This window comes from Bos indicus x Bos taurus, chromosome 17, assembly GCF_003369695.1.
Source record: "Bos indicus x Bos taurus breed Angus x Brahman F1 hybrid chromosome 17, Bos_hybrid_MaternalHap_v2.0, whole genome shotgun sequence".
In the NCBI taxonomy this organism is placed as follows: domain Eukaryota; kingdom Metazoa; phylum Chordata; class Mammalia; order Artiodactyla; family Bovidae; genus Bos; species Bos indicus x Bos taurus.
This window is the reverse complement of record NC_040092.1, coordinates 67,614,794-67,631,526: the sequence shown is the minus strand read 5'-3', so window position 1 is coordinate 67,631,526 and position 16,733 is coordinate 67,614,794. Positions and strand designations below refer to the sequence as shown.

Below are 16,733 nucleotides of genomic sequence, written 5' to 3'. Positions count from 1 at the left end.
GAAGAAATGGAGTAGCCATCATAGTCAACGAAAGAGTCTGAAATGCAGTACTTGGGTGCAATCTCAAAAACGACAGAATGATCTCTGTTCATTTCCAAGGCAAACCATTGAATATCATGGTAATCCAAGTCTATGTCCTGACCAGAGGAGCCTGGTAGGCTACAGTCCATGGGATCACAAAGAGTTGGACACGACTGAGCGACTTCACTTTCATGCCCCGACCAGTAATGCTGAAGAAGCTGAAGTGGAACGGTTCTATGAAGACCTAAAAGACCTTCTAGAACTAACACCCAAAAAAGATGTCCTTTTCATTATAGGGGACTGGAATGCAAAAGTAGGAAGTCAAGAAACACTTGGAGTAACAGGCAAATTTGCCCTTGGAGTACAGAATGAAGCAGGGCAAAGGCTAATAGAATTTTGCCAAGATAACGCACTGGTCAGAGCAAACACCCTCTTCCAACAACACAAGAGAAGACTCTAAACATGGACATTACCAGATAGTCAATACTGAAATCAGATTGGTTATATCCTTTGCAGTCAAAGATGGAGAAGCTCTATACAGTCAGCAAAACAAGACTGGGAGCTGACTGTGGCTCAGATCATGAACTCCTTACTGCAAAATTCAGACTTAAATTGAAGAAAGTAGGGAAAACCACTAGCCCATTCAGATATGACCTAAATCAAATCCCTTACGATTATACAGTGGAAGTGAGAAATAGACTGAAGGGATTAGATCTGATATAATGCCTGAAGAACTATGGACAGAGATTCATGACATTGTACAGAAGACAGGGATCAAGACCATCCCCAAGAAAAAGCAATGCAAAAAAGCAAAATGGCTGTCTCAGGAGGTCTTAACAAATAGCTGAGAAAAGAAGAGAAGCAAAAAGCAAAGGAGAAATGGAAAGATATACCCATTTGAATGCAGAGTTCCAAAGAATAGCAAGGAGAGATAAGAAAGCCTTCCTCAGTGATCAGTGCAAAGAAATAGAGGAAAACAATAGAATGGGAAAGACTAGAGATCTCTTCAAGAAAATTAGAGATACCAAGGGAACATTTCATGCAAAGAAGGGCTCAATACAGGACAGAAATGGTATGGACCTAACAGAAACAGAAGATATTAAGAAGAGGTGGCAAGAATACATAGAACTGTACAAAAAAGATCTTCACGACCAAGATAATCACGAAGGTGTGATCACTCACCTAGAGCCAGACATCCTGGAATGTGAAGTCAAGTGGGCCTTAAGAAGCATCACTACAAACAAAGCTAGCGGAGGTGATGGAATTCCAGTTGAGCTATTTCAAATCCTAAAAGATGATGCTGTGAAAGTGCTGCACTCAATATGCCAGCAAATTTGGAAAACTCAGCAGTGGCCACAGGACTGGAAAAGGTCAGTTTTCATTCCAATCCCAAAGAAAGGCAATGCTAAAGAATGTTCAGCATGAAAAAAAAAAAAAAAATGTTCAAACTACTGCACAATTGCACTCATCTCACACGCTAGTAAAGTAATGCTCAAAATTCTCCAAGCCAGGCTTCAACAGTACATGAACTGTGAACTTCCACATGTTCAAGCTGGATTTAGAAAAGGCAGAGGAATCAGAGGTCAAATAGCCAAAATCCGTTGGATCATCAAAAAACCAAGAGAGTTCCAGAAAAACATCTACTTCTGCTTTATTGACTAGACCAAAGCTTTTGACTGTGTGGATCATGACAAACTGGAAAATTCTGAAAGAGATGGTAATACCAGACCACCTGACCTGCCTCTTGAGAAATCTATATGCATGTCAGGAAGCAACAGTTAGAACTGGACATGGAACAACAGACTGGTTCCAAATAGGGAAAGGAGTACGTCAAGGCTGTATATTGTCACTCTGCTTATTTAACTTATATGCACAGTACCTCATGAGAAACGCTGGGCTGCATGAAGCATAAGCTGGAGTCAAGATTGCCGGGAGAAATATCAATAACCTCAGATATGCAGATGACACCACGCTTATGGCAGAAAGTGAGGAGGAACTAAAAAGCCTCTTGATGAAAGTGAAAGAGGAGAGTGAAAAAGTTAGCTTAAAGCTCAACATTCAGAAAACTAAGATCATGTCATCCAGTCCCATCACTTCATGGCAAATAGATGGGGAAACAGTGGAAATAGTGACAGACTTTATTTTTTTGGGCTCCAGAATCACTGCAAATGGTGACTGCAGCCATGAAATTAAGACACTTGCTCCTTGGAAGACAAGCTATGACCAACCTAGATAGCATATTAAAAAGCAGAGGTATTACTTTGCCAACAAAGGTCCATCTAGTCAAAGCTATGGTTTTTCCAGTAGTCATGTATGGATGTGAGAGTTGGACTATAAAGAAAGCTGAGTGCCGAAAAATTGATGCTTTTGAACTGTGGTGTTGGAGAAGACTCTTGAGAGTCCCTTGGACTGCAAGGAGATCTAACCAGTCCATCCTAAAGGAAATCAGTCCTGAGTATTCATTGGAAGCTGAAACTCTAATACTTTGGCCACCTGATGTGAAGAACTGACTCATTTGAAAAGACCAGATTGAAGGCAGGAGGAGATTGAGCAAGATTGAAGGCAGGAGGAGAAGGGGACGACAGAGGATGAGATGGTTGGATGGCATCACTGACTCAATGGACATGAGTTTGAGTAAACTCCAGGAGTTCGTGATGGGCAGGGAGGCCTGGCCTGCTGCAGTCCATGGGGTTGCAAAGAGTCGGACACCACTGAGCAACTGAACTGAACTGAACTGGTCAGTATAACACTTTCTGACCTTTGGAGGAGACGGTCAGGCTGGTGAAGCCTGACTGGGGGCCTGGTAGCCAGGCTGGCATCCTGGAGTCATCACCATGAGAAGAGGATTCTTCCTTCCGTATTTTGTCACAGGTACTGTTTTCTCTACCATGCCACACACCCATTTGATCTTGAAAAGGCCATGGTTCTTAGTCCTATGAAAGCTATGCTAACTTTTAAAATGAAATTCCTAATCGGCTAAAGATATAAATAGTAAACCAATAGTAAATAGTAAACCATCAGTAGTAAACCAATCTGATAGATCATTCCCTGGGTCAGTGATACACTCTGAGAAGATTCACTTCCAATGCCAGGATTTTCAAATACAAGTTTTAGGATGGTTCTGAGTCCAAAGCCAACTTGGGTTCTTTTGGCTAATGCTGCTAAAAATGACTCCAATTAGATTTTCAAGTTGAAGCCTTTAGGCATTCCAAAAATCACTCAAGGTTGATAAGATGTATATTTATACGTGCATACAAAACTCACTTTTTGTCTTTCACATCCACTAACAGGCGACCCCTGTCTTTGAGGGCATGCCTTAGGCCTGCAGGTCCCCACCCCATCCTTGTACCAGGAGAAGCTTTAAGCTCGTGCAGAGCTGTAAATGGTCGTTTTCCATTATGCCAACAGGTAGGGCAAACGTGAACTGGGAAGGAAGCACTGACGTACATTACCTTTCATGGCAAGGATGATGTAATAGATTCCAAGAAAGTAGGAAATACACATTTCTCCACTGCTTGCAATTTCAGGGTGACCTAATAACAGCGATCACGTGGGAGCTCTTTTGTAAGGCAGAGAAAAAGAAAAAGCAAACAGAGATGCCTGGATCTTTTTTTTTTTCAAATTAAGGAAAGTAGGACTTCCCAGGTGGTCCAGTGGCTAAGACTCCATGCTCCCAATGCACGGGGCCCTGGTTCGATCCCCGGTCAGGGAATTAGAGCCCCATGCTGTAACTAAGACCCAGCACAGCCAAATAAAAACAAAAACAAAAAATAAAGTAGGGAAAGTAGAATTTCCTGCCCAAACCGTAGGCTACAGCTGGTCTTACCTAACAGAGTCCTGGGGTTGGGGGAGTTTGGGGTTGACTAGTCAAATGGTCATGCTCTAAGGCACTAAATCCAGAAAGGGATTTTTCACTGAACTTCATCTCGAGTCGCTCAAGATTCAAAAGCCATTCACAAGTAAGCACTGACCTTGGACAGGGTCCGGGTGTTTGTGCCGCTCCCTTCCCTAAGGCCTCGGTACCTGGTTGATGCTTTGACTTCTGTCTGGAATTTCCTTCTTGGCTGCTTGGCAGACTGCCGCCCCAGTCTACAATGCGCAGTTCTAAGGTTTTTATGAAGAGCTGGGTACTCAGACCCCAGGCAAAATTAATCACCCCCTCTTGACTGTGTTCACACTTACTTTGCACAGTCGTGGACACTGTCATCGGCTGGTGACTTGCCTTTTTCTGGGCCTCTCTTTCTTATTAGGTGATGTTCTCTTTAAGGTCCGAAAGAACCAGGAACTTGTCTTACTCGTCTTGTGGAGTAGTGTGGCAGGAAGGTTATAGGCACAGATTCTGGAATATTCTGCTTAATTGGCTTTTCTATTTCCTCGTTTTGTAACCTCTGGTTCAGTTTACTCATCTGTTAAATGGGCAAAACTCAGTACCACCTCGTAGAGTTGTTGGGAGAATTAAGTGGATTCATTTATGTAAAGCAGTTAGGAAAAAACGGTACCGGCATATTTTAAGTGGAAGCTAATTATTTTTACCCCTTTATCTCGCAGAGTGCCTTGCCCAACACATTACTAGCTGCTCAATACATGTGTATTGCAGAGATGAGTTGATGAAAGAATGTGAGAACTTTTTTTAGAGAACACATTCTCAGAGGTAAAAGTAAACTTGCGCATTATTCTTAACACAAATTGGCACATTGTTTTTAATTTAAATGAGCCTCACCTTAAGAAAACACAAATGGAAAACTTAGAATTTCAAAGCAGTTGCTTATCACCAAAGTTCTAGGTCAAGAGAGCTGTATTTGAATATCTTCTTTTACTCACCATTCCTTTAATATAGATACAGATGGTTAACGATGAACCTCTCTTCAGACAGCTAAAACATTCACAAACATTGCCCACCAAAATCCACCCATTCATATTTAACATTATAATACAAGGCAGTAAAAGGAGACTATTAAAATGAACAGAATTTGATTTAAATATATTTTTTATTTATCTTTCCAGGAAAAATAAAACTGTCATACTGGGTCAGACCAGCATGTTGTTTGGAAAGTTCTCAAAGGAACATTTTGTGGCAGGTCAGAGAGGATGTCGTGTGCTTAAGCATAGACTACAGCGTGATGTATTCTTCTGCACCAAGAAATGTCTTGAAATTTGACAGCTGGGGAGCATTTGGCCAACATTTTTGGAAAGAATACTTCACCTGCAGGGGAATTACCCTTTTTTCTTTGGCCCCGCCTGTTCCGTGTCCAGGAAAAGGGAAGGCTATGGAGTGACTCAGTGTACAATGGCCCTTCTCCCCAGACTCGCAGGCATTAGATCTGCAGTTGTTATTATTTAATATTTATTAGGTGTCTTGATGGGCTGCCTCTCTGGGAAAGAGCTGCAGGGGAAACAGCTGGCAGTAAAGCATCGCTTTAAACAGGCTGTGGCTCCAGGACACCTGGCTCGGCTCACTCTCCAGAAAGACACTCGCGTTGAGCACGGAAGCCAGATAAGCAAGATGGTCTCCTGCTGCGCTCCGGCCCCGGCCCCGCCCTGCGCTGCTCCCGTCGGCTGCGCAGGGAGGGCAGCCGGGAGGGGGACCCGGGGGCCAAAGGGGCGTCCTGTGGGAGGAGGAGGTGTCCTGACGGAGGAGGGCAGGAAATGGCAGGGCTGTAGGAGGCAAAATGGAATCAAGTGCAGGTGGGGGGCTGTGTGAGAGCCTCGGGGGCGCACAGGGAGTAGGTGGCTGTTAATAAAGAGACGAAGCCAGGTGGAGTGGAGCGGGCAGGGCTTGATTGCCGGGGACGGGTAATTGGTCTCCCTCCCGGTTTAATGCTCTGCTCGGGGGCGCCCTCCCAGATGTTTTCACGTTGCCATGGCGGCCGGGGCAGGGGTAATGGCCGTGGAGCAGGGGAGATGAAGCCACAGGAGGCTTTTTGCTCTGTTTGAATACTGATTACAGGAGCTTCGCATTCGGTGCATCTGGAGCACTTTTGTAATGGGTTTTTAAACTTTTCCATCATCTGCACGCAGGTCTAGCTCCAGCTCACAGAGAAGCCTGCAGGCATCCAGATTAGAAAGATAAATCCACCCCCTCGAGGGTCGGGCTGTGGGGCTGTTTGTTCTGAAAGAAATTAGTAAGGGGCTATTAAGCAGGGAAAGAGGGGGAGCAGGGAGGCGGTAGTGACAAAACAGGGGCATTTTTGTGGGTCACCTGTGAAGGAGGTTCGGTATAGGAGCTTTATTTATAGTAAAATCCTTTAAGGAAAGAGCCTGTAAATGTTAGATGAAAAATGCATGTATATAACAATAAGGTGAACATCCCTCCCTTTCCCAGTCTAAGTGTCCAGAGGAGTCGGGTGTCTGCAGGAAGCTTCAGATACTTGCCCAAGAGTGGGAGGACACACGCTACAGCCCCTCCAAGGGAAGCAGTGATGGCGTGAAACTGGCAACGGTGCCCAGCTTCCTGGGGTTAGTGGTGCCATTAAAGCTTGCCAGCCCACAGGAAATTACAGCGGCTCCTGGCTGCCAGGAGCTCGGTTCCAGGTGTCTGCTGGCTGTGCTGCCTCGCTGGGGGCCTCCCCTCTGCCCACCAGACAAAGGAGGCCTCTGATGGCTGAGAATCAAGACCATTTGACTATTCAGTGGATCTCTGTAAAGCAGTGTGCTTCTCAGTGGTTTTTCACATCATAAGAGGTGCAGTGGGGCTGTGCTGTCCACTCATTGGCCATCACTGCCTCGTTTCTCTGGGTGCATCTGTTCCCCTGCCAAGCAAAAGAGAGGCTGAACTGGGGCACTGGGCTCTAATTCTTGCCACATGTTCATCTGGAATCTGATCCACAAACAAGCCATTTTGCAGACTGTCACCTGACGCATCTCAACTGAAGCAACCAACAGCAAGCTTGTCGGAAGTTTCACTATTATGAGATGCTAAATCCAAAACATTGGGCACGAATTTAAACCCAGAGTTGGACGATCCAGATGAAGACCTGTTCATTTATTCAGTTCACATGGGGTGTTTGTCGGGTACAGTGCAAGCTGAATGAGGGGAGATGTTGCAGTGAACAAGGCAGACATGATCCTGCCCTTTGGGAGCTATGTATGGTCTAGTAGGAGAGACAGACAATGAAGAGTTAACCAGAGAACCTGATTGAAGGCAAATTGTGGCGGACACTATGAAGGGGCAAAGAGAAGCTGAGCTGGCAAAGATGCGCCCTGTTTCAGACAGAGGAGATGGAGGAGGCCTCTCTGAGGAAAGCTGATGTAATGGGGCAAAGGACTCTTGTGCCTGCCATACAGAAAGCCAGGCTCTGACAGTGGGAGTCTGCAGCAAAGGAAGGGTTTATTACAGGTTGCCATGAAAGTGGGCAGGAGAGAAGCCTCAGATCCACTCCAATTTGGTGGTTGAGTTTGGGGTGTTTTTAAAGGAGAAGAGCAAAGAGGCTGCCATTAATCATCAACTGTGACATTTCTTAATCATGATTTTGGGAGTCAGGATGTCTCTGGTTTATGATTCTCTGGCCAGGTGGGCCATGGCTGGGGGTCCGTGAGCTTCTCTTGTCCTGGAGAGACAACCTGAGTTTGTGCTTTAATGATGACATATTCACAGCCATTTTAGTCATCGGACGCTGGTTGATTAATGTTCAGTTAGCCCAGGATTGAGGTCAGAGGGAACAAGAAAGGAAGAGAAATTAATCAACTGGCAGGGGTCCTTCTGTCTTGGGGGGTTGGTTTCACCGAGACCAGAAGGCTGTGAGGGGTACAGCCGTACAAAGAGCAGGGGTGAGAGGAGGGTACCGAGGGGAGCCTGGGATGGATGTCCTGCATCCTACTCCGTGACAGGGGGACCGGGTCACAGAGTTCAGTTTGCTGTGTCACAAGGAGATGAGAGAGCAGTTGTTTAAATGCTCTCAGAGGATCACTAGACCTAAAAGAAAGATTTCACATAGACGGGACCTCATTTCAAAATGGCAATCTGCCCTTGATTGACGTAGAAGTTAACTATAGCCCCTTTCAAAACGTAATCTCTTGGAAGTCATTTCCGCGCTTTGTAGAGGAGATTTCAGCTGATGTGGAAATAAAAAGTTGTTACACATACTGAACACTAACATGACTTTTATATTTACTATCTTTTAGATGAACTGGGAAGTGAAAACGTGAAAGTGTAAGTCCCCCCCACCCCCAGCCCGTGTCCAGTTCAGCTTTGGGGTGGACCACGATGTTGGCGGGGGGCGGGTGGTGGTGAGCAGATCAAAGGGCCAGATTTTCAGGAGTTCTGGTTTTGACAGCCCTGGCGGGGCCTTCCTGCTTCCCGAACCCCAAGAAAATGTGCTGGAGTCCCACACCTCACCACAGGACAGGGGATCTGATGGGGGAGAAGGTCCTCTGTTCAGAAAAGAACCTTTTCTGACTGCTATCAATTCCAAATGCATCGGTGATTGAGTATTCTGACTCTGGGTGTATTTCAAGGACATAAGTTCATTTATTCTGATTAAAAAATTTATCACCAGGGACGAGATTTTAGTTGGTATTAAAGGAGGGGAACCCTAGTAGAAGCCCGGAGTTTATATGTTGAGAAGAAGATCCTGGTGGGGAGTGGGGCAGGAAGAGGAATGGAGGTGGCAGGAGGGGATGGGGAGAGAGGATTCTGCCTGGAGGAGAGGCCTGGGGCGCTGTCACCGTCTCTCTGTCTCCCCCCACACTCCCCTGTGCTTGTTTGGACCCTAGGCCGGCCTCCTCTGCAGGGGCAGCCAGTGGATCAGAGCAGGTGGGCCGCTCCCCCAATCCTACCTACATTAACTGGGGCCTCTTCCTTCCCCAAGGAGAGCTGAACCCCAGCCCGGGAGGGCCCTGGATTTCTGAGCACAAGGGCTCCATTTCTTCTAGGCAGGAAAGCCTGGAAAGGGAAGGGCGAGGTGGTGAAAGTGGCCCGTCCATCAGCCTCCTGACCTGGAGTGCTGATCAAAAACCCCCAAAGATGGGGAAGTGAAATTGAGCAAGGCTAAAATAAAATGCTAAATGTGGCAACTCCTTGGAGGAGCCTCAGACTCATCTCAGTACCTTCAGGGGAGCCAGCTCTCCTGGGCTTCCTCTCAGCCCATCATCAGTAATGGACGAAGGTATATTTTCGTTTTTGCTTTTTAGTTTGGTCCTCTTGAATAGAGCAAACGCCTAGATTACCCTAGAGCTTAAGATGTTGAATCAAGTTCACCTTCCTCACAGTCAACAGCCTAGGCTGTCCTCAAACAAAATTTAGCACATCACAAAACATGTTGGTTTTGTCTTTTGTTTTGTCTTTCCAACAAGCTCTTGACTTTCTCTCTCTAGCCCTATTTTTGAGGAAGACACACCCTCTGTGATGGAAATAGAAATGGAAGAGCTTGATAAATGGATGAACAGCATGAACCGAAACGGTATGTGGTGTGGAATAACCGAAGGTGGCTTTTTCTGTGCTCTGGTAAGAGGAGGCTGCCCCCTCTTCATAACTATGCCCTTGGATCCTGGGTGGGACCCTGTGAGCCCACCTACCTTACTTCCAGCACATGCAAGGAGTTAGCTGGGGCCTGACCATCCCCAAATACATAGTTTAATTATTGCATCAGTTGTTGCCACTTAGTGTATTTTTGCACATGTTTTTCAAGTGGACTTTTTCAAGAAGAAAATGGACTGTGTTTTTTTTTCAAGTGAGGAAATCTCTTGAGACCAAACTCTCTGGAAAAAGTTAGCATCCGGCATTACCGGAAGTATTATAGAATTTAGAGACCTGTGATTTTAATGTGTGTATAGATGTAAAACTTTATCAGATATAGTTTACATAGATCTGAGCTATAGGCACTAGCCATTAACTTAAAATTTTAAAAACTTAAAGTTTAAAGCTTCATACCTTAGTCACTTTAGCCACCTGTGTCTAATGGCTATTATATTAGACTGTGCAAATCTAGAACGCTCCCTTTATTGTAGAAAGTGCTATTGGACTTTGCTAGCAGAGATAGTAATATGAATATCCCATTATAACTTAATTTCCAGTTGATATCTGACAGTAATTGTAGTATGTGTTCCTTGCTGGTGGTGGTTTAGTGCTAAATCATGTCTGACTCTTGCAACTCCATGGACTGTAGCCCACCAGGTTCCTCTGTCCGTGGGGTTTCCCAGGCAAGAATACTGGAGTCGGTAGCTATTTCCTTTGCCAGGAGATCTTCCAGACCCAGGGGTCGAACCCTGGTCTCCTGCATTGCAGGCAGATTCTTTCCCACTGAGCCACCAGGGAAGCCCATACTTTTTATTAAATCAATATTTGGACTTAAAAATGATGACAGCTGTTTTTTTTTTTTCCTATTTTTAATTTCTCTAAAAAATCAATACATTATCTTACTGCTCGTGTTAAATTAATACAATCCACTATTTATATTATCATACCACTTGCTTTTGTTTTGTTTTTTTTAAACATTTATCTAAAAAAAAACAAAAAACAAAAAACCCGGGGATCTGTCAGATTCAACAATGAACAATGGAGTTCTCAAAAACCAGATACTCGTTATCGGAATTTTTGTACCAGAGGCTCATCAAGGTGAATATTCCAAAAGATGAAAACTACTTAACTAACATGGACAATTTTGGGGAAGAATGGCTTGATAAAGCATTTGAGGATAGGGGTGAGTCACTGAGATAATCCTTAGAGTAGTTTCCTTTTGTGGCTTTTAGTTTATAAAAGTAATGTACATACACAGCAGAATTTGGAAAATGAAAAAAAAAAAGGTAGAATGAAGAAAAAATTTCTACCACCCAAAGATAATCTCAATATTTTGGTGTATTTCCTTTTTTGTGGCTGAGATAATTGTAATTCAAGTCATGGTCCTGTTACAATCACTAAAACCATTTCCATTTGACAACTAAAGAAGAGAGTTGTTTGGACACATCGGTGATAGATCCAGCAGATTTCCCTCCCTTGAAAACAGCAGACATGTAACGGGAGAAAATTCTGATGGCTTTAAGAAAGTCGGTTGTTCCCCACTTTACCTGCTTCTTGCTCCTGACTGAAGTCATTCTGCAGGCACAGCAGAACCTCGGTGAAGCTGTTTTATTCCAGCGTCTACCCTGAACTGTGCAGATTCTAGTCTTTGGAGCCCCTGGGGGGTTGTTCAGCAGCTGAACAGCCAAGCAGTGATGAATTGTGCCCTTTTCCGCTGAGGCCAGAGACATGCTGAAGTCTTGCATCTGCACCATTAGTGTTTTTTCCATTTCAAGAGCCTTGCCATGATTAATCTTTTAACCTCTGAAATTCCCTGGTGAGGCTATTTCTGCACAAGTAATGGGTCAGAGAGATATGATGTTCAACGGCACAAGTCTTGTGGATAAAAAGTAGAATTTCAGTGACTAATAATGAGCCCGGTTTTCTTCTGTCCTAGCTGACTATGAATGTTTACCTACTTTAGAGGAAGAAAAGGAACCAAACCTCAACAACCCAAGGTACTTCTTATTTCTACCACATATGCGAGTGGGGGAGGGGGGTTGGAGGCCACAGCTGAGGACTTTCACTCCCCTTCTCTGTGCCTATAAATTTTATGTGACTATTTTCATGGCCGTACATTGGTGTCTTGTGGAGAAATGGAAGTGTGGGTTATGGAAAACAGAAAAGTACAAAGTAAATATCTTAGTGATTCTTTATCTTTAGAAATAAATTAGTACGTATGTTTTCTTGCCCTTCTAAAGAGACACTGTTGAGTAGGCTTCTGCTTTAGTCCTAAAAGTTCCTGGTTATAACAAACTGCAGGTTTGTTTATCTTGGATGAATAGATGTTTGGTCAGGAAAACAGATGGAGGTGACAATCTCAGCAGGGTAACTGAACAAGAGTGGGTAAAAATGAACATATAACAAACAAAAGAAAAGAAATCCCCTTTAGGTTGGATCGTTCTTAGTGTTAGTGGCTCAGTAGTGTCCAACTCTTTGTGACCCCGAGGACTGTAGTCCCCCGGGCTCCTCTCTCCTCGGGATTCTCCAGGTAAGAATACTGGCTGCTGCTGCTAAGTCGCTTCAGTCGTGTCCGACTCTGTGCGACGCCGTAGACGGCAGCCCACCAGGCTCCTCCGTCCCTGGGATTCTCCAAGCAAGAACCCTGGAGTGGGTTGACAGTTCCTTCTCCAGTGCGTGAAAGTGAAAAGTGAAAGTGAAGTCGCTCAGTCGTGTCCGACTCTTAGTGACCACGTGGACTGCAGCCTACCAGGATCCTCTGTCCATGGGATTTTCCAGGCAAGAGTACTGGAGTGGGGTGCCATCGCCTTCTCCAGTGGGTTGCTATTCCCTCCTTCAAGGGATCTTCCTGGCTGAGGGATCAAACCCATGTCTTCCACATTGCAGGTGGATTCTTTACCATCTGAGCCACCAGGGGAGAGAAATTAAATGAGAATTTTAGAACTCTAATATTGTGGCCACCTGATGCGAAGAACTGACTCACTGGTAAAGACCCTGATGTTCGGAAAGATTGAAGGCAGGAGGAGAAGGGGACGACAGAGGATGAGATGGTTGGATGGCATCACCAACTCAATGGACGTGAGTTTAAGTAAACTCCGTGTGTTGGTGATGGACAGGGAAGCCTGGCGTGCTGCAGTCCATGGCGTCACAGAGTCAGACAAGACTGAGCGACTGAACTGAACTGAACTGAACAAAAACCCATATTCTGTTCTACCACTAGGTGGCTCTGCTTGATAGAAAATTTTAGTGCACCAGGGCAGGCGTGTTCTTCAGCCTGCCACAATTTTGTTTAAATTGTATTATCTTTTGTGAGGATAGAAATGATCATGTTTGGGTGTTTTTGATCAGAGAATTGTCAGTCAGGACTTGGGCCGTGCTGGTAGGAAATAGGATTGATGATTCAGCAAGTCAGGGACTTGCTCTGTAGAGCACGGCTGTGATTTGGTGGGGCGGGGGTGCTGAATTGTTGATGGGGTGACTCTAAGATGACCAGTGAGCAGGGAACTTGACTGAGCGCATAACTGAGATGTCAGACTTCCATAAGAATAAATTTTCAAAGCAGCATAAATACCCACCCCGTCTCCCTCCAGGTTAACCAGAGAGCCTACACTAGTCACCTGAATTGGGTCCAGAGTGTAGTTACTTTTCATAAGCAGTTCCTGAAGCCAGCATGTTGCAGGGAAAGACTGGTTACTAGACAGTGATTGAGGCAGTCAGATGTTTGACTTGTTCTGCTTCTTCTGCTAAACCTTGCCTGGGAAGTCAGGCCACCACAGTCTTAGTGGGTCAAACCTCCGCCCTAATGCAGAATCTACATCTTGTTGTAGATGTCAGTTATTGTTACCTCTGTAGGTGCTTGCATATTAAAACTCATCACTGGTTCAGGAAAGAGTTTATCCTATTTAAATGAGTTATCAGACATTAACAAGCAGATGAAAGAAAATACACTAGTGAGATTATCACAAAGCACATTACCAAGAAATATTTTCCTTGCATTTTTACCTAAAATGAACATCTATGTGTGTCCAGTATAGGGCCCAGATCACCATTAAACCCCTGTAAGTATCTTATTATTGAATCTCTGATGGGCACCCTCTAAAGATGTGAAATGTCATTGGTTTTTATATACCTGCCTCTTGTTCTTTGAAATTATTGGCAACAGAGGAGAGACTTAATGTTAGAAATTGTATGATGGTAAAAGCTTTTTAGAAGTAACACTTCTTTGAAATATTGAGAGGCTGGTCTCCTAAATAAGTTCTACCACATTTCACCTGTAAGGCAAAAAGCCTTAACCTATTTGGAGAGCTGGTTTATACTCAATTATTGTTTTTAAAGGGAATGTCTACATTCCTCTGCTGGTCCAGTGCTTTCTGTTTTAATTCACAAGACAGCTGTCAGGCCATCACTTCATTCTTTCTTGATGAAGCCAGGACCAGAGTTATAGACCGAAAGTGGCAAGTCCCCAGTCTTTGGTGTTGGAGACACTGTCTGATTACTCCAAAGGGTATCTTGATATTGCAAAGCAAATTTAGTTTTTATTCACTAAAACTCATAAGAGTGCAAAGCACTTAGAACAAACCTTGGTACAAAATTAGCTCTGAGTTAATATTAGTTATTCTTAATTATTATTAAAAAGTTAGAATTGATGTACATAAACACGTTGCCTTTTGGGTTAATGAGCTTGTGTTCCAAGGTCGAGGCTCATCTACTAAGCATTATTTTTGCCCCTGGTTCCCCTGGGGACTTCTTTTTGGAGCTTGCCAATCCTGAGAAATCATGAATTTATTTAATCCCCTAGGAAAGATCTGGAGACTAAGTTCCCCGTCCACTATCAGCATAGGTCCCATTCATGTCGATGATTTCAGAATAGCCATCTTAGAAGTTTGGAGGGTCTGAAAGGGTACATATTTTGGATTATCTCATAGTTTGTATAATCTTTCTTTTCCATCATGATTTTATTTACATCTCTCTTTTTTTTAAGTTGTCTTCATTACATTGATAATTGATGAAACATTTATTTGGAATTTCTAATCCAGGACAGAAAAAGGTCCTTTTTTTCTCTGACACGTTGTGAATCATTAGAGATATAGGTGGCAAGTGCATTGATCTTTGGGCTTAGATCAGACAGGTGGTTTTAAGACCTGCTTTGGATGCTCATTTGTTCTTTGTACTGAGACAAGTAACCTGAATTTTGTAAGGTTCGATCTTCCCATCTTGAAAAATGGATATAATGCCACCTATCCTCCTAGTTTCACAGGATCTTACGAGATAAAAAAACATTTTGGAAGTTTCAAAGCACCATGCAAATGAAATGATTTCTTTTATGCTCTGGCAATAGTTCTCTCCATCCTTTCCAGTCAGCTTTTTTTTTTTTATTCGTCTATTTTGAGCAAATTTAGGTTCACAGCAAAATCCAGCAGAAGTACAGAGAAATCCCATACACCCTGGTCCCCACATACACAGCCCTCCCCACTGTTGACACCCCCACCAGAGTGGGACCTTTCTTACAGTTAGCCTCTTTTGAGACACCATTACCTCCAAAGTTCCCCAGTGGTTTCTTCCTTTACCATCTAAGCAATACCCAGGTGATTCTACTGCTTCAGAAAATGCAGTTCAGTTCAGTTCAGTTGCTCAGTCGTGTCCAGCTCTTTGCGACCCCATGAATCGCAGCACGCCAGGCCTCCCTGTCCATCACCAACTCCCGGAGTTTACCCAAACTCATGTCCATTGAGTCAGTGATGCCATCCAACCATCTCATCCTCTGTCGTCCCCTTCTCCCCCTGCCCTCAATCTTGCCCAATATCAGGGTCTTTTCAAATGAGTCAGTTCTTCGCATTAGGTGGCCAAAGTATTGGAGTTTCAACTTCAGCATCAGTCCTTCCAATGAACACTCAGGACTGGTCTCCTTTAGGATGGACTGGTTGGATTTCCTTGCAGTCCAAGGGACTCTCAAGAGTCTTCTCCAACATCACAGTTCTAAAGCATCAATTTTTCAGCATTCAGCTTTCTTTATAGTCCAATTCTCACATCCATACGTGACTACTGGAAAAACCATAGCCTTGACTAGACGGACCTTTGTTGGCAAAGTAATGTCTCTGCTTTTGAATATGCTATCTAGGTTGGTCATAACTTTCCTTCCAAGGAGTAAACGTCTTTTAATTTCATGGCTGCAGTCACCATCTGCAGTGATTTTGTAGCCCAGAAAAATAAAGTCTGACACTGTTTGCACTCTTTCCCCATCTATTTGCCATGAAGTGATGGGACTGGATGCCATGATCTTCGTTTTCTGAATGTTGAGCTTTAAGCCAACTTTTTCACTCTCATCTTTCACGTTCTTCAAGAGGCTCTTTAGTCCTTCTTCACTTCCTGCCATAAGGGTGGTGTTATCTGCATATCTGAGGTTATTGGTATTTCTCCCGGCAATCTTGATTCCAGCTTGTGCTTCCTCCAGCCCAGCGTTTCTCATGATGTACTCTGCAGTAAGTCCCCCACATAAGAACAAGTTCCATGCCAAGAGTGCGTTCATAAGTCCAGTTTTTGTTCATAAGTCCAACAAGTTAGCCTGGATACCCAACTAACACAATCACCTATATGCCACTGCTTTTGCGTTTGCTTCCGGACATCCTAGGCCTGACATAAAGATCCTGTACACTGTACTCTACATGGTCCTGTACAAGAAGTGCACAAAAGCACAGCCTCCTATAGAGGTTGCACGTACATGACAGTATGCACTAGATATGTGAACTGACTTATGTGATTAGACATTTGAACATGTGCTCGCATCTTTGAAAGTTTGCATCTTGAAGCTTTGTATGTAGGGGATTTGCTGTATATAGAAATCACTGGAGATTGAAGTGAATGGAAAGCACACTTTTCCATCCTGCTTAGATTAGCAGGAGGATGAGCAACTAAGACTTCGGGAGTCCATGTACTTGATGCTAGGGAGGCACCCTGACACGGAGCCTCTGTTATCCATAAAGTCCACTGTGCTCCTGGGAAAAAGGAGTTGATCTGGTCACCGTCCTACACTTAATGCAGTACCTTGTGCATTAAAGACTTTAACCCTTCAGCCTTCCCTTGTTTGGGTCCATAATCTCAGGCCTTTCAGAGCTTTTCCCGTTACTTTGCCTTGTCCTCCCTGAGTGGACATTTTTTTAAGCTGTGGAATCTAAAATTTCGCACAGGATTTTGGTAAGGGCCGCTGCTGCTGCTGCTGAGTCGCTTCAGTCGTGTCCGACTCTGTGCGACCCCATAGAGA

The 16,733-nt window shown here is 44.2% G+C and overlaps 1 protein-coding gene across 1 annotated transcript in view; it reads left to right on the top strand.

Annotated features, from left to right (window-relative positions):
* Window positions 1-16,733, top strand: part of TMEM154 (transmembrane protein 154) — a 52,073-nt gene that overhangs the window by 25,584 nt on the left and 9,756 nt on the right. Inside the window, exons 4-6 of the mRNA XM_027513451.1 lie at window positions 8,143-8,170; window positions 9,334-9,419; window positions 11,412-11,472. Of these exons, the coding sequence (XP_027369252.1) occupies window positions 8,143-8,170; window positions 9,334-9,419; window positions 11,412-11,472 (175 nt within the window). The remainder of the gene's footprint in view (window positions 1-8,142; window positions 8,171-9,333; window positions 9,420-11,411; window positions 11,473-16,733) is intronic.